Below are 19,708 nucleotides of genomic sequence, written 5' to 3'. Positions count from 1 at the left end.
ATTTGGACCGACTTTCTCATGTCCTTCATTCCCAAGTTCAAGTCTCTCTATCTCCTATTATCTGCATGTTCCAGCGTCACTGACGTGGAGACTCAGACCCAAGAGGCCTCCTAACCTCACCATCTTTACTTTGTCCCGAAACATCTTGTCCATTCTTACCCTTCTTAATACTCTTCCACTCCATCCCAAGACTACTAACCAACGCCGCGCACGTAGCTCCAAGAGCAACAAGAAATATCCTCGTACAAGCATAATTATATGCCTCTTGAACAACCCCAATATCCTTTTCCGAAACAACCTTAACCAACTCCGTGGCCCCCTGACTCGCAATCAATCCCCCATCAATACCCTGAATACCACTCAACCGTGCCCGAAGCAAATTACTCAGTATAGTCTGACCAACAGTAGTAAATATACTCCCACCTAACTGCTGAAGAAAGAACATCAACGCAATACCAATTGGAATATCCGGTGGCGGAAGAACTCGTTGTACGACCAGTCCATTAATCTGCATTCCGAGGCCTAGACCAAATCCCGCTAGGAACTGGTAGCCGACCCAGTGCGAGGAACTAGTATTTAGATTGAAGGTGGACATCAAACCTAGTCCTATTGCCATGATACTTGGACTGGTATACATGGCTGGGACGTAGTAGCCGATTTTTTGAGTGATTATTCCGCCAATAATACTTGCGACCACGAGACTGAGGACTAGCGGCAGAGTGTATATGCCGGAGTGTACTGGATTGACAAGCTTGACGGTTTGAACTAAAGCGTGGCCAATTAATATCATTTTATGCTTCAAGGCGATATGCTACAACACCAAGGGAAAGAAAAGGGCCACTCACACCAAATGGGAACATAGTAGATCATCATCATCATTGCACTCGATGAAAAGAAAATGAATAGTGCTCCACTCAAAATACTTCTGCGAGTAATAACTCTAGCGGGTATAGTGGCTGTATCTGGTTTCAAAACCTGAATGGTCCCAAAAATGGTGATCAGGACGGCAAAGACGACAAATAGCGCGATGATACGGCCGTTGCTCCACGCATACGTCGAGCCACCCCATTGCAATGCCAATAGAAGGCATATAATGGATGGTACAAAGAAAAACATTCCCAATGGATCCAAACGTTTTAAATGTGCGGAAATGGGAACCGAATCATGCTGGCCTCTCTTTGGGCACCATACAAGGGTCATAGCCAGCAAACCGACAACACCAATAGGAAGATTGATATAGAAGCACCATCTAATCAATACAAAGTTAGTACATACTGCCGAGCAAAACAGAAGGAACTTCAAAGAGTTCAGGTTGCTATTCCTTACCTCCAGGTCACATTACTAGTAAATGCCCCACCAACCAAAGGACCTAAAATCGAAGCAATCCCAAAAGTAGCCCCAAACATACCCTGAAACATCGGTCTCTTATGTAGAGGAACCATAGAAATAACAATAAGCATACAACCAGAGAATATCCCCGAAGAAGCAAATCCTGCAATAGCACGTCCAGCAATGAATGCTCCAGACGTAGGCGCAGCACCACAGATAGTAGATCCAATCTCGAATCCCACGACAGAAGTCAAAAAAACCCTCTTGATATTATAGAACTTGTAGATGCGCCCAAAGAGTAGTTGTGACGATGCACTAGCGAGCATGTACGATGATCCGTACCATCCAATGTCGCTTAGACTGTGGAATTCGTCTGTGATCCGCGGGATGGCTGTTGCGATAATTGTTCGATCTAGTGCTACTAGGAGTAGACACATGAAGTTGCACAGTAATATAAGCCAGAACTTCGACGTTTTGGGTCGATATGGGCTATCAGTTTGCTCTTGTGATTGTTCAGGTAGCGGGGATTGTTCTTGTTGAGCATTGTTTGGGCGTTGTGCCGGTGCCGCGGCTGGTGGTGGTTCATTTTGCTTTTCGGGGTCGATGGAATTAGTCAAAATTTCATGAGTGTCGGAGGTGTGACCGAGCACTGAAGATTGAATCTGATTCATGACTCTGATCAGAATAGGAATTGATGGGTGAACTCTGATTTAAGTAAGACCCTGGGAGCAAGGTTCTCGGTGGCAGGTTTCTGGAACCAACATTCCTCTTTCCGCCAGGGATCATTCATGGCGTATTTATGGCCCTTGGCTCGGTCATCCGAGTAATAATCTGTGGCTCATATTGAAATCAAGGTATATCATAAAGTCCTGTAAAAGTCACGAGTGTTTTGAATGACGTTCCGAAGAGCCTATAGATGCAAACACAGAACACCCCTTTGGGTTTAGCGCCGGGGATTGGAGTGACTTTCGGTCCCGACCTCCACTTCCCCTTGTACCTAGGTACCTGTACGTACTGGATTTTCCCTGACAGGTGGGGCTTTCCTAATTTGGTGACCGCCGCTTTCAATGAGGGCGCTCAGGCTCAGGCTCACTGAGCGAGCCCCTGGATCACGTGAGTGCTCAGTGATCCTGATCCTGTTCGTTCGCTGACTCATCGCATTAACTGAAAGGGGGCATCTAAACGGTACGCAAGCTACTTCCCACCCAAAACAAAAGTAGTATCTATCATCAACCAGGCTGATTAATTATTCCGTCATATTTATGATAGCCCTTTATTTCTACATGGTCGTCATATCCCACATCTTAATATCTTTAATTTATTATTGGCTTTAGACTATGATGCATATCCACCATATAATCATTGTCTCTTTTACTGATCATCTAAATTACCAATATAAATAATGCTAAACACCCCTCCATTTTATATCTATTCTATCGAAAAGTTCCCCTCTAAAGTGTTTTTCTTTGCTACAAGCTTTGCCATTAATATTTTAGCGATAAACTCAGTATCACCGGGGCGTAATTTAAGCACACATCCAACTCTGGAAAGGAAATTTTCTGCTGCTGCAAAAGATAATATTGTTAAAGACAAGAAGATACACCGACAGGCACAGAATGGTTATATGTTTAGCGCCTACGTAAGAGAAGATATAATTAGAAATATAGATAAGCATTGGCCAATAACAAAGGATATATTCGCACAGATCCTTAAGTTTTAGATAAGGTATATTTTCATATAAATTACTACAATATTTCGCACCAAAACTAAAAATTAATTTATCAACAGATTTATCGAGAGTCATAACCTTACAGAATACTATTTAAGGCCAGGTATCGCAACTCCTTCCGAGCTGCGGTCCACTCTTGCGTGCTCATTCCCCATGATGGTCTCATTGAATCCACATATCTACTTGGCCCAAATTCAATTCTTTCGCCCCTAGAAGGATCCCGAGTCTGATTGAACACCCAATGCCAGGTGGATTCCAGTGACTGAATTACGTGAGATATTTAATCTGACCTAGTTGCATGACACAGGCTCTTAGTGCCATACAAGCTAGTTTCAAGCTTTAGCAGGATGCAGGGATTGGGGGCTACCTTTTACCATCCTGTGAACTACTATTAGGTATGACATCGAAGGCGTTTTAGTCAATTTGGCGGCTGGTCACATATGTGGACAGCAACACTAGCAAACTTGAAGCTATCCGTCAACTTAGCTATAAGGTAAAGTTCAATTTGAATGTTGTGGATGGCTATCAGGCTTTTCGAAATCAGACAAAAGAAACTCGACTTCCCTCGTCATCACTGACAAGAGATATTTAGCAATGTTCTCCTAATAGATATGTTCAGTCCTTACCTGATCTCAAGAAAAGTACTCGTACTCGTACTTGTAATTTGGGACTCGGAGCTATCATCTTGCATGCACGCTGGCTCCGAAGTCGGGACACTCAGATCGCAAAAATTGAACTTGATATCGTTTGGAAGTCTCGATGGATTGCCTTTTCCAAGTCCCCATATAGCGGCGAGGTAAATTTGAAACCGGTATACGTTTTTCTCAAGGTCAAAATCTTTTGTTAAGTTCGAAAACCCGTAGAGGTCATCAACATCCTTGCAAACCTCTTGTGAAGGAATCGCTCCGCCGCGGGTTTCAACGCAACATGCACATTCAATAGAGCAATGCCCAATAGCAAGTTTACCAACAGAGCTGGTCAGACGTTCAGGACTTTCGCAGCATCCACATCCACGTGCACAGCATCCACCTCGGAATACACAATCTTCGACTAGTACTCGATGCATATACCATCGCTCATTTGATCGCCACGTTTCAAATCCCCGTTGAAGAAAGGTAGAACTTGATAGCATACGATCTTTCCACCACCAATATCGCCGTTGCTGTTCCCATGAACTAGCTATTGTTTCTTCCAGTTCCTTTTTCTGAGACTCGGTCTGTGCTTGTTTTTTCAGCCGTATCTCCCTTTGGGAGCTCATCCGCAAGCTCGCTTCGAGGTTCAGGATCGCAAGAACTTCTTCCGTATATGGATACATAAGGGTACCACGTAGCCAAAATCCTCGATAATTCCTGTGCCGAAATCTTTGGAGCTCCCATATGTCTCCGCTGTTTTTAAGAAATTCTTCTCGGAGTTGTCTTGTCCTAGCCCTCCGCTTCAAAATCATGCAACACATCATGAGAGGGCTGAACTTGAATATCACAAGATTATTGACGGGTAAGTTATAGAAACACGGTGAAGTTCTTTGGAGGCTGTCGGTTGGAGAATAGGCTAAGGGCTAGTATGTAGCAATTCTAAATCTTGATTTCATCTTGAAAGGTCCGAGTCTTTCATTTCAGCGGATCATGATGACGGCACCCCACTTAGGTACCTCCAGGGCTGAGGCCAGGATTTCTACCAGTATACACCTTGGCCGTATCAATTGATAAAAATACTCATACATGAATTCAAGTTCAAGTTGCTTTAACATTGACTTGGGACATTGAAATCCAACCAGCTGACGTGACTGGCACAGCTCTACTCTGCAATATGCCCTTTACGGATCTTGCCCCGTTGAGATTTTGGTTGAGAACATAGACCTTAGACCTCACTTACTACTTGGGCTACAGGGGTTTTTCGGTGTCCTTCACTGCCTGGGATAGCCTATACTATCCATATATCAGCCAACCTTCCCTTTCAGTTAACCCTCTAGGTGAGCCTCCAGGTAACCTTGTAGGTAACCCCGTAGGTACTTGCATACATAGAAGGGTATTTCGCCAGTCACTTGTAAACACTACTGACTGAGTACTCAAGTATGGATGTGAGCATGGCTGTATGAGAGGGTGTGAATGCGCCTGGACATGCCTAGGAACCTTCCCCAAGTTCGCTGCTACACCTGGGCAGTGCCGCGCGGAGCGCGGCGTGAAGACTTGTACAGAAACCTACGAAATGTACAGTGGTGCCTGAGAGCAAGCACTTTAGGTTTGTAGCAATTTGAATAAGTGTCATTCAACTTCGAATTCTTGCGTTCTAAAAAATACAATGTCTCCCTCCAGAGCTTACAGGTACCTTAAGACACATACGCCGAGGGGATGATTGTTCCACAATTTACTCGGTTCTGTTACCCGCGGGCTTCAACTTGTTGACGACCCAAACTATGGGTGTGCACATCCACACGCATACCACACATACACAGAGACCAATATCATCCAAAACCCAAGAAAGAAACTCGTAAGCTCTATATAGCAATGCAAATTAGCAAAAAAATCCAAAAAATCCAAAAAATCTTGATCTAAACCCAGGTGATATAGTGACAACCCACAGGAACGCTGTGGGTCATGGTACATGATTACTGGTATACAGGATGGACATCTGGAGTTTGATCTACACTTACTTCGGCATTCCTTTTTCAAGGAGATCCTTGACAAGGCCCCGCAAAAGCTGGTCGGCTGCGCGGGCAACTAAGATGAGACCCGCAAGTTCAATGGCGCCAATCCAACCGAATTCCTTGAGCGCATCCAGGAGAGTGTCCTCGATCTCCTCTAGACCCAAATCGGGGCATGACGGGCAGGAACAGACAGTGGTATCCCCCGCGCGGGCTATCTTCGTGATTAGAGTGGTGGCCATTTTGTCTACGTTACGATTAGCATACTGCCTCATAATCTGAGGCTCACAATGGCCACCCCCACTCAATCACTTATAGGAGAAGATCTTGGGACTGGTTTCAAGCAGAATAGGATTTGAGACGGACTTGCTCAGTACAGTACAAAAACTACATTGCTACATGCATGAGATGGGGGATTTTGTGATGCTACAAAGCTCCTTCCCAGAATGACCTTCAGAGCGGATATGGAAGGCACAAGTGAAATGTCGGTGCGGCGTCACTTTGAAAAAAAAAGAGAGAAACAAATGTGCAAAGAAGACGAAGACAAGCCAGTTTAAATACCCTCGTCTTCGTCTGCAAGAAGAGCCGCGTAGTCGTCGGCAGAGGCAAAGGTTGGCAGTGCTTGAGCTTGCGGCGCTTCTTCAAGTCCGAAGGAGCCTCGGTAGGTACCTCGACACCACCAAGTTCCATATCAGATAGAAGATCGTCGTCGCTGTCCAAGAAAGCCTCGTCGTCCGAGACATCCATATCAAAGGCATCTTCCTTATCTTTCTCGACCTTCTCCTCCTTAACAGCCTTCTCAGCAGCCTTCTTTATAATAGGAGAAGGAGCAATAACTTCAGCTTCTTTATCAGAAAAACTGCTAAAATCAACCATCTCCTTATCAAAGATACGTCGGACTCATCATTAAAAATAACCTTATCATCATCGCTGCCCTCGCCTTCAATATCCTCCTCCTCATCATCATAAACAGACTCCAGATAATCCATATCAAGATTATCATCACTACGATCATCAGCCTCCAGCTCGAGTCTAGAGTTAATAAAGGCCTTCCAGATCTCATTCTTATTATCCCTACCCTTAATATCCTCATTACCCTTAACATCCTTATCCTTAGCCTTCTTGATATATATCTTATCCTTATTAACAAAATTCTTCGCATCTGCACTGCATAATCTTAAGTACAAGTCAAAGTGCTGCTGGAGGAGATCTAAAATCATAATCGTTAGTAAAAAGATAATCGGAAACTTGCTGTAGATGTCTTATTATATTATTAATGAAGTCCACAGAAACTTCCATTTATTCCTTATAGTAATATTCCTTTTTCCTTACCTGCTTAAAAACACCTAGAGTGTTTTAAGGAGATTTATTGACGTGCCAATGTTTCCCTGCTTTTATTAGAGCATCGCTAATGCTATAATCTATAGGAGCTCTATTTTTGGCATTTTCATCGATTAACATCAGCTTAACTAATTTAGTTAATACAGAAGTAGTAGATGATGCGGATATAGAAATAGGTAGAGCAGAGGCGTTACTGTGGCGATAGTGTTCTTTTAGATCAAAAGAGGAGAACCTATCAGGGTGAATTTGCAGTCGTTTAAAAAGGGAATTATCTATTAGAAATTAAGTCAGCAGATGCTAGCTCTTTGGGTATAAATAAAAGAATCCAAATTACCAGCGTTGTTTTTGCGCCTTTTCGGGGGAATTAAAGATAAAATGTACTGTTCTAGAACTATAAAATATCAAGACCAAGAGGGATCATGAAGGCATAAATAAAAGAATAATAATGCTTCAATTTTAAACTCGAGAAAAAGATCCCTTTAAGTACACTTTCATCCCCTGGATATTACAGGATTAGAATTTGACCATGAAAAAAGGAGGGGTGTCGTGACTCACCCGGCTCCTGGGAATAACGGGTAACAAGGCTCAATAAACATATGATCACCGCCCTTCGTAGCTCCTGGGAGATTAAGATAAAGCAGCCGTTCTAAGTTATAGCAACTAGCGTCCTAGGAGCAACTACGACAGGCTAATTAATTTCTTTGAGTCAGCAAATAGTTGAGTTGTAGCGAGTGGCTTCTGGGAGAAAAAATTTACGCAGAGTCTGATAGGCCAGGCGTCCTGATTTTACACTGCCGATTCTCATGATGAGACGGGCCATCTCTTTCTAGATGGGAGATTGATTAAAAAGTAGGTTCATTCATTTGCACTAGCGCCGTGCGTTTTATTCGGGTGCTTAACTCATACTCTTGGCTCTCTTTGGTGCGATTGGTGGGTGAAGCACAGGAGTGGGCGCAGGCTCAGTAAGCCGATCAGTGAGCCGGAAGCCGTGCTCAGATTCACTCAGTGAGTAAAAGCGGCGACCCAGTGAGCACTAATCCGGAAAGAGAAACCAAAATCCGCCGGGGGAAATCCAGTACCTAGGTCGTCATATCCCAATTTCTAACATCCAGCGCTCTTTTCCTTCATACTTAGGCTGTCGCTATGAGTCTAACTCGAGGTCACTCTTGTGCTCTATGCCAACAACGCAAGGTTCGATGTGATCAGCAGAAACCTTGCACAAATTGTATCCGGGCGCATGTCGAGTGCAAGATTGTGCCTCCGCAGCCAGCGCGAAGAAAAAAGCGAAAATTACAAGAGGATGATTTGGTCGAACGTCTCAGACGGTATGAGGAGCTCATGACAAGGAATGGTGTCGACTTTTGCTCTATTCGCGATGACAAGGAATCCAGAGACGAATCGGGGAATGTCAGTACAGAGGTACCGAAACCCTCTCCTGGGGCCGATACACCGAGTGGATTGTCTCGCCGACGGGGTGAGGGTAGAAAGTATGTGGCTCTCTCTTCCTCAGCGGTACCGAGATTTAATGATTATACAGAAGATCGAAATGGTTTGCATACTATGATGAGGTGAGCTTTTTACTATTTTTTGTGACTTTGACAGGCTGACATCGCGTCATATAATCCAGTATCAAACAACAGATGACCTACTACATGGTTCCGATGAGGATGAAGACGAGCGACCGACAATCCACCACGCATTTGACACTATGTTTGAAAACAATGATGGATTTCCGTTTATGGTGGGAGGCTCGCCTGCTCGGATCACTCACCTTCATCCATCGCCAATCCATATATTTCAACTATGGCAGGTCTATCTGAATAACGTCAATCCCTTATTAAAAATTAGTCATGTTCCCACTCTGCAAAATCAGATTGTTGGAGCCGGGGCTGACCTCTCTAATATATCAAAGCCCCTTGAAGCTTTGATGTTTTCTATTTATCTTATATCCGTGACCTCGATGACGAAAGAAAATGTTGAATCTACATTTGACGAATCAAAAGATACCTTGCTATCTAAATACCACGGTGCTACGCAGAGATCTCTGGTTAATGCTGGATTCATGAGATCAAGCGATCTCATGACATTACAGGCACATCTGTTATACCTCGTAAGGTCAATACTACATTATGTGATGCATTTGATGCTAACTAGTGTCGATTTTAGCTCAGTATAGCAATTTATGTTGATCCTCGCTCTCTTTTCTGTTTAATTGGTATCGCCGTACGCGTTGCCACTCGCCTCGGCCTGCATCGAGATGGTGCACAATTTGGACTCTCTCCCTTTGAAACCGAACAACGAAAAAGAATTTGGTGGCAACTTGCTATTCTAGATAAGCGCATGGCAGAGATGACAGGATCTGCCATAACCGCTCTTTCATCATCCAAAACCGACTGCCGACTTCCTCTCAACGTAAATGATACCGATCTGCATAAACAATCCAAAGAGCCACCGGTGCCATCCACTGGCTCGACAGAGATGCTCTTTTGTCTTACACGCGTTGAACTTCTAATTGCAGCTGCTCCAAGCAGCATGAGGCCTGATCCATCAATTTCCAGGAATCGATATGGTAAAGATGGCCCTGTGGCTACGCCGTCCAGCTATACTCATAAAAAAGCTTCTCAGCCCTCATTTCGTGGTCTAGATGACTATTGCTCTTATATCGAATCAACATATCTCAAACACTGTGATCCGAAAATACCCATTCAACTTTTCACACTAATGACGGGCCGAGCTTCCCTTTACAAGCTCCGAGTGGTTGATTTCATGTGCCGAGGCATATCGACAAGTGAAATGTTAGAGAAGGATCGTGATGATTTATTTCTATTTGCAATTCAAACGATTGAGTGTGATGATGTGATATATAACACGGAAAGCCTTCGTGGCTTTCGTTGGTACACACATTACCAGGCCCCTATGCCTGCATTCGTCTTCCTCATGAATGAACTACGCCAACGCACGACTGGTCTGCTTTGTGAGCGCGCATGGAGAGCCATATGCAGCAATCACCAGAACAGAGGATTGGATCGAAATCTTAGAAGTCCCATGCATACTGTCTTTGGACAAGCTATGCTGAAAGCTTGGGACGCTCGTGAACAGGCTGAGCTTCAAAATGGGAAGATTCTGGAGACTCCGGACTTAATTACTCTATTACGGAGAGCATATAAATCTAAAAGAAATGTGTCTCATGCGCAGGCCCCTCCGAGTCCTCCGCACCCGTCAGGTTCCAACGATTTGCCTCGGAGTGGCCAGTTAGGTGCCAACACAGATACGCAGACTTCCAAAGCTGGGAATTCAGATGGCGAAGGGCAGTTTCCCACTCCACGTACAACCTTTGACGATAATATGGTGTTCCCGTCGCTGGATGGATTAAGCGACATGTATGGATCAGGAATAATGGGCTACGAAGATACAGATTGGTCGTATTTAATACCATCAGGGGTATTTGGTGGATTTTTTGGAGATCCTATCTGATCTAGCACAATTGATCATATATGACGTGATGAATTTCTATCTCGTTAAATCGGATAACTGTATTATTCTGGTTCTCAATCCAATAACTCCTCTAGACACAGTTCATTCATGTCGTCAGCACCACATCACAAACAAATCTCATTTGGCACATGATTCATCACAGTTATAGCTTGCTAGTCAAAGTGGCCGCCTTGGGAATGCCGAATTTCGAGATATCTTCATTGGTTCGACCATCGACCGCTAGCTCTGCCAGCACACGTCCGAAGGCGGGGGCAAATTTGAAAGCATGGGCAGCACCCAAGCCAATGATAATATCGGGATTATTATCCAAAGGACTGATGATAAATTGGCGATCAGGTGTAATAGTGTATTGACAGGTGATAGTGCGAAGAGGCTGGCGTTCTTTATCAGGGATGAAGCCATCCATGAATGATGTCAGTTGATTCAACAATTGCGGCGAATGGACAAAGGTACGTTCTTCGGGCGTCATGAAATTGTTGGAAAGGTCACGTCCAGCCTTGAGAGTCGGCTCGCCATAGCTTGGGAAACCGTAGTAACACTGTCCACCCATCCAGATCCAATTCGGAAGCTTATCGGTTTCAAAGGCGGATGGATCGCTTGGTTTGTAGTATGTTACTTGCTCCTGCATCACAGATACTGGAATATGCGTATTCAAAGGCGCGAGAAGCTTGTTGATCCATGCATCTGTAGCAAGGATTACCTTGCCGGCTTGGAACCGTCCCTTCGGTGTCTCGATAATAACACCACCGGAGCTTTGTGGTGTGATACGATTGACAGGGCAGTTATCTTTCAGAACTGCACCGTGAGATCGTGCCAAAGACTGAAGAGTACTGACGGTTTTCGCAGCATGAGCAATGGCCGAGTCTGCCGTGAAGACCGTAGTCACATTGTCGGCAATATTAAATTGAGGCCAACGCTTCTTCACCTCTTGCGAATCGAGTGTTTCATAGGGGATGTTTTGGGCGTCGAGGCTTTTCGTGAAATCACTGTATGGAGTGGGAGAGTCATGGGGGAAGAATACTACGCCGCCGGTCGTTGTTAACATCTTATAACCTGTGACGTTCTCGAGCTCGGCCCAATCCTTATACGCAGACTTGGCCAGCGCAACATATTCCTGTGCAAAATTTGAAGTCCGGACAATGCGAGAAGTATCGTGGGAAGCTCCTCGAACATGGCCGAGCTCGAATTGTTCAAATCCGATAACCCTGGCGCCCTTTTGAGCGGCGTAGTAAGCTGCTCCGCTTCCTAAGACACCAAGTCCAACAACTGCAGCGTCGTATTGTTCCATAATGTCAGTGTATTGTGATATTCAGGTTGATGCGTGAACCAACGTCTCTGATACGAATTGACTTTGACTTTATGGTGACTAGCAAGCTCTATGAAGCCCCTCCTCTCTATCGGACTCTCCCCAATTTGACCGTCCACGTGATTTCTGTGACACGCTATAGTGTATCTTTGTTTTTGGACCGAGCACATTAAATCTGTCAAACGATGAGGCCGCAGTAGGCGCCGAGTTGTGTGGGTCGGGGGAATGCACTGACACATTAGACTGCTGTGGAGACGTGGGGGCTGAAATTCGTCACGGATCGGTGGATTTCCGGTCACTTGATCGGGATTTCTCCGGGTTTAGTGGACGTTAGGGATTGACCCTATCTTGTCTTGACAGCCTGGCACAACGTTGAATGCACCAAACGTGGCAGTCTGACACGTATTAATTGACGTGGCTCGATTTTAATGGGTCTTGTGATGCTATCGTCCTACGAAAGTCGAGGGACAGTAATGCTCAATGCAGGCAAAGCTAATTCAATACCGGTTGAACAAAAGCCTAAGGGTGATAAGCCAAGTCCTATTTCGCTTTGGAATAGTACGGCCATAGCACGGAAAGATAGTGTAAGAAAACCGGTTATTGGGGAGAGATTCTCGTTGTTACAAGCTATTATACCAGTCGAATGCTCCTCTCCATGCTCTGATGATATAATATAACTTAATTGAACAATATTTGATTTCTATAGATAATATATCCTCTAAGAAAAATCGCGCAGAAGCGACTCAAATCCTTGCAGAATGTCCGCTTTCAAATCTTCGAATTCTTCAATACCACAGCTGACTCGCAGAAGTCGCTTGTCGCAGCCAGCATCGCTCATAGCTCGCCATTCCATCAGACTTTCAACTCCTCCCAGACTAGTAGCATGCTGAAAAACATACATTCTACTAGGCAATCGACGAGCATGCTCTGGATTGTGAGCCCAGATCGAGAAAACTGGCCCGAAGCCTCCAGGCATCTGCTTTTGAAGCCAGCCATTCTCCAGATCATCCTTTTGCAGCGAGGCATGTTGAACGTGGCTTAAAACCTTTCCAACTGATGACTTCGGGTCTGAAAGTTGCTCTTGCAGCCAACTTGCAAGTTTCTGCGCCGTTTCTGCCTGTCGCATGACACGAAGCTGCATAGTGCGAGCAGACCGAATACCCAGCCACCCCTCAAAGCTGCCCATGACACTACCAATATATTGGCGATCCTTGTGCAGTGTCTTCAGCCATCCTTGTTTTACACGTTCCTCAGCAAGTACGAGAAGACCGCAGAGCATATCAGAGTGACCGCCCACATACTTTGTTCCACTGTGCATCACAACATCGGCGCCAAGGTCCAGAGGGTTCTGGAGTGGCGGAGGGGCAAATGTTGCGTCGACAGTCAGATATGCGCCTTTTTCTGTTGCTTTCGCCCGATAATATGCTAGATTCCGAGCTTCGCCAGTTGGGTTCAAAGGCGTTTCGACATGAATTATATCGCCAGGGACGGCTTGGTCAACATCAGTCAACTCTAGCTTTTGAATACCCGTCAATCGCTGGATGATATCCAAAACACCATGGCATCCATGATATCCATCACCAATAAATATTTTCTTGGGATTGATCAGTATGACCATCGCATGGAAGGCAGAAAGTCCGGTGGAATAAGTAATCACTTCTCCGCCCATAAGGCTTCGAAGCAAGACCTCGAGACGCTTGGAGTTTGGTGCAGTGTATCGGGAATAGACGTGAGAATCATCTGGAGCATTTGGCTAGAAATGAAGTCAAATTAGTCAACGTCTGAGTATTAGAGAGGAACGAAGCTGAATCTCACGTCTTTGTTCTCCTCTGGAACTAGGTCTTCCGGGTCTCGCGCATATCGGAAATTCACTGCTGTGTGCATTCCCGGAGCAATAGCTCTATGAGGGGTAACGAAATCGTCGGCGTGGACAGCTCTTGTGGAAGGATGCATATTTGGCAGAGCCTTGTTCAAAGCTTCCGCTGTTAAGACAAACTTGGTGCCATGGTCTGGAGTGGTGATTGATCCCATTGTTGTTGTACAGATGATCGAAAATAGGAGGCAAAAGCTTCTTTATGGTAAGATAGTATCTTCGATTTTGTAAGAAAAGCTAGGGTGAAGAATTTAATACATTTTCAGCTATACTTGAGAGTATACTGCTTTCTAAGCGGGGGATGGACCGGGGCCCCACACTACGTGCTGTAATACAGTCCTGGGGAATTGTACAAGACGCACATGACCGGATGACTCCGTTTTAATCAGCTACGAGTTGTTTTTGAATTTTATAATACTAGCTAGAGATGGTAACTAACTGCTGGGGTATGCTGAGTTTCACAAACCCTGAGATTATTAACCAAGTGGAAAAACTGCCCAATCCGCACAACTCGGCTCATTTCTGACTATATTGACCATATGATATGCTATTATGTACAATGAACCTTTGAAAGAAGATATTTTCAATATTCTAGATGAATGATATTTGAGTTACTTGTCCTAAATCCCGATACTAAGATGCCGCTAGTTATACTATCTCTTGTAAGGTGGTGGTATACGCCCGATGACCTTTCTTCTAAATTGAACTATCGCCATACAGAAATAGCTATTACCGGTCCGATCAGAATTTTTTGACATCATCTACGCATACATTAAATTATGGACGAAACTATACCGATCTACTGCACAAGGCCGGGGTAGATACGTGCACGTGATCGGCTGTCAACACCGACGGACCGTGTTGCATTTGCTTCTCAGAGTTACTTGAACCTTGTTTAGTAGATTTTAGTAGAAAGTTTAAAAGTATTGACTGCATGATCATCCACCGGCGGCTTGCTCCGTGGTTGCAATGGCACATCGATACGCGCTGCTGTTCACCGTCGGCCCCACGCCGAGCTAAGGCACCTGGACAGTTCCTGAGCTACCAGCATTTGGATATCGGACTCAATGCCTGGAGCACATGGTCGCGTGACCGGGCAGCTTTGAGTGACCATGAAAGATATGGATATGAGATTGGGGATTTAATCAGAAGATGGAACCCAAGTGAAGGCAGTGTCATTGCTCCACCTTTGCCAGGTTCTCATATCTTGACGTGACTTCTATTATCTGATAACCTTCAGCATTTGAAGATTATAGTTCCACAATGGCTACCGCAGTTGCATCACTATTTGGCTTCAAACAATCCAATCCACAGATTAGAGAAGTCCCCGTTGAGCCACCCAAGGCACTTCCGGCTTCTTGGTACCGTTCGCCAGAGGTCTACGAGTTAGAAAGACGAGCTATCTTCTCCAAGAAGTGGATCTTGGTCACACACAAGCTACGATTCAACAAGGCTGGAGACTTCCTGAAATTCGAAGAGGCCGGTTTCTCTTTTGTGTTATGTCTCGATCGATCTGGGAATCTGAACGGATTCCACAACATCTGCCGTCATCGAGCATTCCCTGTTATTACCGAGAATGAGGGAAATGTGAAGATTCTCTCTTGCAAATACCATGGATGGTCATATGGTCTCAATGGGAAACTCGCCAAAGCACCGAAGTTCGAAGACGTTCCAGGGTTTGAAAAAGAGAACCAGAGCCTGTTTCTAGTCCATGTGCACGTCGATAAACTAGGTTTTGTCTGGGTCAATCTGAACGCCTCACCCAACCCAATTCCTTGGGAAGAAGACTTCAATCGTGTGGATGAGCAGGAACGCTTCAAGCAATTTGACTTCACCCAATACGAATTTGATCACACTTGGGGCATGACCGGGGATTACAACTGGAAAACCTTGGCAGATAATTACAATGAATGTTACCATTGTACTGTCGCCCATCCTGATGTGGCCAATCTTGCCGATCTTTCATATTACTATACTGTTTCGACACCGGGGCATATCCAACACTTTTCCCGACCAAGGGAAGATAAAGTGGAGGAGGATATTCAGAACGCCAGTACTTATTACTTCCCCAACGCCTGCATGACAGTATCGTGAGTTCTCTCCCATTAAATACAACTCTTTACCCAATAAATCTCAGGAGCTAATATCCTTGCCCAGACCTCACTTTTTCTACATGATGCGATGTGTTCCAACGTCTGTCGGAACTTGCTCCATGGAGTACGAAGTCTACCGGCATAAGGATGCTTCAGATGAAGATTTCGAGTACATCGATTCATTCTTCAAGAGAGTACTCGACGAGGACAAGCATCTCTGCAATGCAGCCCAGAAGAACCTAAATGCTGGAGTCTTTGTTAACGGCCAACTACATCCCCGCCTTGAGAGTGCTCCCATCTTCTTCCAAAACACCGTTCGAGCTCTTCTGAAGACCCATAGAGATGAGGAGATGAGCGAGAAGCGGGATATTTGGCCTGCAAGACAACAATCAGCAGGCCAGGCCACGGCAGAAGATATGGAATTTTGTTCTGGGCTATCCTGTTCTAGTGAGGGCAATAGAGAATTGGCATGGTAGGTATTGTGATTCCTGTTTATCATCTCTGTATATTTTCAAGCGTCTTTCTTTCTCGGCTTTCAAGTAATGCTTTTCTTAATCATTGATGATGCCATTATACCAGTCTGAATAATGATCTCGAGCATGCAACTTGAATGTGAATGGCATAGTATATTCCTGCTATAAACCCGGCCTCGTTAGATTCATGTATAGGAGTAATCTGACACATACGTAATTGGAAAGTCCGAGATCCTTCAAGCCTTCTAGAACTTTGATCGATCTAGTTATGTCATTACTGTTCACTTCGTCTCAATTGGGCAGTATTTCCCAAGGCAGATAACCAAGGGAGACGAGTGGATCGCCCCCGCATGATAGGGAATCGGCTCGCGGGTCTGACTCCGATAACCCCGCGCCTTGTCCTCCTTTAAAACAACCCAACCTTGTACCATGCCCACTCGTATTTTTCTCTTGAGTCTTGATATTTACTTGGTGGCTAGATATTACCCCTAATGAATAATCGTGTTCAGAAAAGATCACATCAAGCTTGCGAAAACTGTCGGTAAGTTGAACAGCCCTGGTTATTGGAGATGCATGCGATTGACTATTTGAAGTCGCAAGAAGACACGATGTCCTGGGGAGCGACCGGCTTGCTCAACTTGTATGCGCTTGCAACAATCATGCCAGTATAGCCGGAACTATGATTCCTTCGATGGATCTCAGGGGGGCGATCGGGTCTTGGTACGGATTATTCAGTGACACGCAAAAGAAAAGAATGCGCTGACTCATTCGAAGCAGGAGGATAGATTAAGGCACCTTGAAGAAAAGATGGAAATGATGTTGGAAGGATCGATGTGTGAATGACCGTGACACTCAATGTTAGGTTGAATGAGTGCTGATTGCGATAGCCCGAGTCGTCAAGTGAGAACGCCCAGCTCGGCATCACATGGACAGGAAATCCGTGAGAATACATCCGAAATTTCCGATGGTTCAAGACGCGGCACAATACAGTCTGAAGCCCCTGTGGATGAATTAACTCCTCGAATTGAGAACCCATTATCGTTTCAAATGCCCCCAAAAGAGATCGTCGCAGAGGGTATTGCTCTTTATTTCAAATACTGCCATAAACAACCTCTTTGGCTTTTTGATCGTGATGATGTTTCTATTCCGGAAAATTTCCGCCGTGAAGTTATTTTTGGAATGCTCAGTCTTGCTCTGCGCTACTCAAATAATCCTTTCTTGGAAGGACGCACTGACCGGATGTGTAGACATTATGTCGAAGCTGCTCGCAGCTATGTCATGTTTCGGATTGCGCAGGCCACCGTGGATCTCTCCACGATTAAAAGTCTATGTTTGATTGCATTGGCCGAACATATAGGTATGTCTCTATATTCGCCCCCCAAACTGAAGCAACATCTAATATCTATTTCTTGCCTTTCTGATTAGCAAATGAGACCCATCTTGTTTGGCTACACATTGGCCTTGCTGCAAATCTAGCCCAGTGTGCCGGAATAAACATTGAAATGCACGAGGGCGAATTTAACCCGGTTCTGGAAGAACGCCGAAGAGTCTTTTGGAGCATTCATCATCTTAAACAGCATTATGCACCACACAGCATGCATCTCAATATGCTGCGAGATATACACAGTCCAAAGTACATGGCTGTGAATAATGACTCTCCTCGGGAGATGGGAATAAAGCCACCACAGACACCTCAAGAAAATGGCACTTTTACATCTAGGGGCGGCATTTGGGTGTATACAGTGCAACTTGCGACTCTCTGGAGCGAAGTTCAACAATATGTCTCACATTGTGCCAGTGGGTTTTCCACACCTCCTTGGTCGGTGGATTCCGGCTACTCTATTATCGGGGCCCACCTCATGGATATCGAAACAAAATTTCCTACCAGCAACAGATGGGACTCAGCAAGGTTTCACGATCATTCGCGCGAGGATCTATATCGAGAGAGAGAATACTGGAGTCCCTGGCTCTATCTTCAATTTCTCTATCATGCCGTGCACAGTGTTATCAACCATCCTTTTCTATATTCATGGAGACCACAGCAATCTTCTCAGCTTGCAGTGCCAAACACCTTTTGGAAAACATCGTCCGAGTTGGCGCTTATCCACACTACATGGACCGTTCGGCTTATTGACATGGTTGTCGAAAAAGACTACGAAATATCAGATCCGTTTATATGCCATGCAGTAGCAATTGCGGCTACGGTTCATCTTTATTATTGCTGTGCCGCAGATCCCAGTATGAGGGAAGGAGCGCAGCGAAAATTGGAGACATGTACAAGATTTTTGAGTGATTTAGCCACCAAATGGCCAAAATGTCAGGCATTGGTAAGTCCAGCGCGGCTGTTCTATTTTATATGTAAGTTTTTGAAATATACTGACCCAGTGATACAGCATCAAAAGATTCAACAGCTCGTTCAGTCGGCATTTGCTGTAAGTCCGCATGCGAGTCAACACCGCCGAGCCCGAAGAACATTGTCAATAGACACTGCCTTAATGTGGGAAATCCTTTGCCACAACTCCAACAAAAGCACAATTGCTTCTCCAGGAGAAGGCCTCTTTGACAAGTCATTCGTACCACCCCCACCTCCGATTGACCCAGATAAGGTGACAGTTGAAACGGAGATATTCCATCATTCGGCCAGAGCAGTGGACACATCCGATGGAGGCCAAGCCTTGCCACCATATTCAAGCACACTGAATGGCCAAGCCGCATCAGAAAACTCAGATAACGAGCCTTGGACCCGAGAAAGTTTTGCTTCAGCTGATTATACTGGTGCAAGTCAACAGCCACTATCTCGGGATTCGTTGGGATGGCCAGGTCCAGGCTTTCCGGCCGATATGTCTTTTATGGACATTACGCATGACCCATTTTTCCAATTTCAGGATCATGAAAATCCCTATCGCGGAGTTTGGGAGGTGGGGAATCTATGATAATTGTCGTTTCTTGGGTGCATTTGCGGGATTGTCTAGAGGGTTGCATTTTCTCGTACTAGAAAGTTATGTACATATGGTGATATCATCTCATGCATGAGCGGACAATTGGAGTATTGATCTTCTTACAAGCTTATTAGCTATTTTAATGCTTATCTGTATCACACGAGCATAGTCTACTTGTAGATAAAGACACCGCGTCCATGCCGACGCGGACGGAGCCCGTCGGAGCCATCCGGCATCACCTGAACGGTACGGTCCGGCTCCGGTACGTATTATTGTAATTCAATAGTGGAAAATTTGGTATTAGTGCTTTGGCGGAGAAGGTTAGGGTTTTATGCAGAGTGTATGTTCCTTTTGTGGGCAACTTCGCATACTTCCAAGGTTGTAAAATTAATCGAGCGAATGGAACAGAAGATCCTCGGTCTTTGGGCAGCTAAGAGCACTGAATTGATACATTCTAGATTGGCCTATAGAAGTACGTGAATTCACATA

The 19,708-nt window shown here is 45.0% G+C and overlaps 8 protein-coding genes across 8 annotated transcripts; 3 read left to right on the top strand and 5 right to left on the bottom strand.

Annotated features, from left to right (window-relative positions):
- Nucleotides 1-76: 76 nt before the first annotated feature.
- Nucleotides 77-2,000, bottom strand: N7478_012489 (MDR family MFS transporter; the record flags this gene model as incomplete). The annotated part of the gene is made up of 3 exons (XM_056928703.1): nt 77-765; nt 924-1,249; nt 1,327-2,000. 3 exons carry the CDS (start codon nt 1,998-2,000, stop codon nt 77-79), a joined length of 1,689 nt encoding a protein of 562 aa, XP_056773261.1.
- A 1,476-nt stretch (nt 2,001-3,476) lies between these two features.
- On the bottom strand, nt 3,477-4,373 carry N7478_012488 (uncharacterized protein; the record flags this gene model as incomplete). The annotated part of the gene is made up of 2 exons (XM_056928702.1): nt 3,477-3,544; nt 3,716-4,373. 2 exons carry the CDS (start codon nt 4,371-4,373, stop codon nt 3,477-3,479), a joined length of 726 nt encoding a protein of 241 aa, XP_056773260.1.
- A 1,331-nt stretch (nt 4,374-5,704) lies between these two features.
- N7478_012487 (uncharacterized protein) lies at nt 5,705-6,919 on the bottom strand (the record flags this gene model as incomplete). The annotated part of the gene is made up of 3 exons (XM_056928701.1): nt 5,705-5,917; nt 6,261-6,509; nt 6,593-6,919. The coding sequence occupies 3 exons, from the start codon at nt 6,917-6,919 to the stop codon at nt 5,705-5,707; spliced, it is 789 nt and encodes a 262-aa protein (XP_056773259.1).
- A 1,264-nt stretch (nt 6,920-8,183) lies between these two features.
- Nucleotides 8,184-10,514, top strand: N7478_012486 (Zn(II)2Cys6 transcription factor; the record flags this gene model as incomplete). The annotated part of the gene is made up of 3 exons (XM_056928700.1): nt 8,184-8,527; nt 8,643-9,150; nt 9,207-10,514. 3 exons carry the CDS (start codon nt 8,184-8,186, stop codon nt 10,512-10,514), a joined length of 2,160 nt encoding a protein of 719 aa, XP_056773258.1.
- Nucleotides 10,515-10,677: 163 nt separating this feature from the next.
- Nucleotides 10,678-11,823, bottom strand: N7478_012485 (putative sarcosine oxidase; the record flags this gene model as incomplete). The annotated part of the gene is made up of 1 exon (XM_056928699.1): nt 10,678-11,823. The coding sequence occupies one exon, from the start codon at nt 11,821-11,823 to the stop codon at nt 10,678-10,680; it is 1,146 nt and encodes a 381-aa protein (XP_056773257.1).
- A 736-nt stretch (nt 11,824-12,559) lies between these two features.
- Nucleotides 12,560-13,872, bottom strand: N7478_012484 (cystathionine beta-lyase; the record flags this gene model as incomplete). Its single annotated transcript, XM_056928698.1, has 2 exons — nt 12,560-13,594; nt 13,657-13,872. The coding sequence occupies 2 exons, from the start codon at nt 13,870-13,872 to the stop codon at nt 12,560-12,562; spliced, it is 1,251 nt and encodes a 416-aa protein (XP_056773256.1).
- Nucleotides 13,873-14,977: 1,105 nt separating this feature from the next.
- N7478_012483 (iron-sulfur cluster-binding protein, rieske family domain protein) lies at nt 14,978-16,283 on the top strand (the record flags this gene model as incomplete). Its single annotated transcript, XM_056928697.1, has 2 exons — nt 14,978-15,804; nt 15,872-16,283. The coding sequence occupies 2 exons, from the start codon at nt 14,978-14,980 to the stop codon at nt 16,281-16,283; spliced, it is 1,239 nt and encodes a 412-aa protein (XP_056773255.1).
- Nucleotides 16,284-17,147: 864 nt separating this feature from the next.
- Nucleotides 17,148-19,213, top strand: N7478_012482 (fungal specific transcription factor domain-containing protein; the record flags this gene model as incomplete). The annotated part of the gene is made up of 3 exons (XM_056928696.1): nt 17,148-17,637; nt 17,706-18,607; nt 18,674-19,213. The coding sequence occupies 3 exons, from the start codon at nt 17,148-17,150 to the stop codon at nt 19,211-19,213; spliced, it is 1,932 nt and encodes a 643-aa protein (XP_056773254.1).
- Between the last annotated feature and the right edge of the window lie 495 nt (nt 19,214-19,708).

Source organism: Penicillium angulare (assembly GCF_028827245.1).
Source record: "Penicillium angulare strain IBT 27051 chromosome Unknown utg000011l_segment0_segment0, whole genome shotgun sequence".
NCBI classification, from domain to species: domain Eukaryota; kingdom Fungi; phylum Ascomycota; class Eurotiomycetes; order Eurotiales; family Aspergillaceae; genus Penicillium; species Penicillium angulare.
The sequence above is the reverse complement of the archived record's forward strand: the minus strand, read 5'-3'. Positions and strand labels throughout refer to the sequence as shown.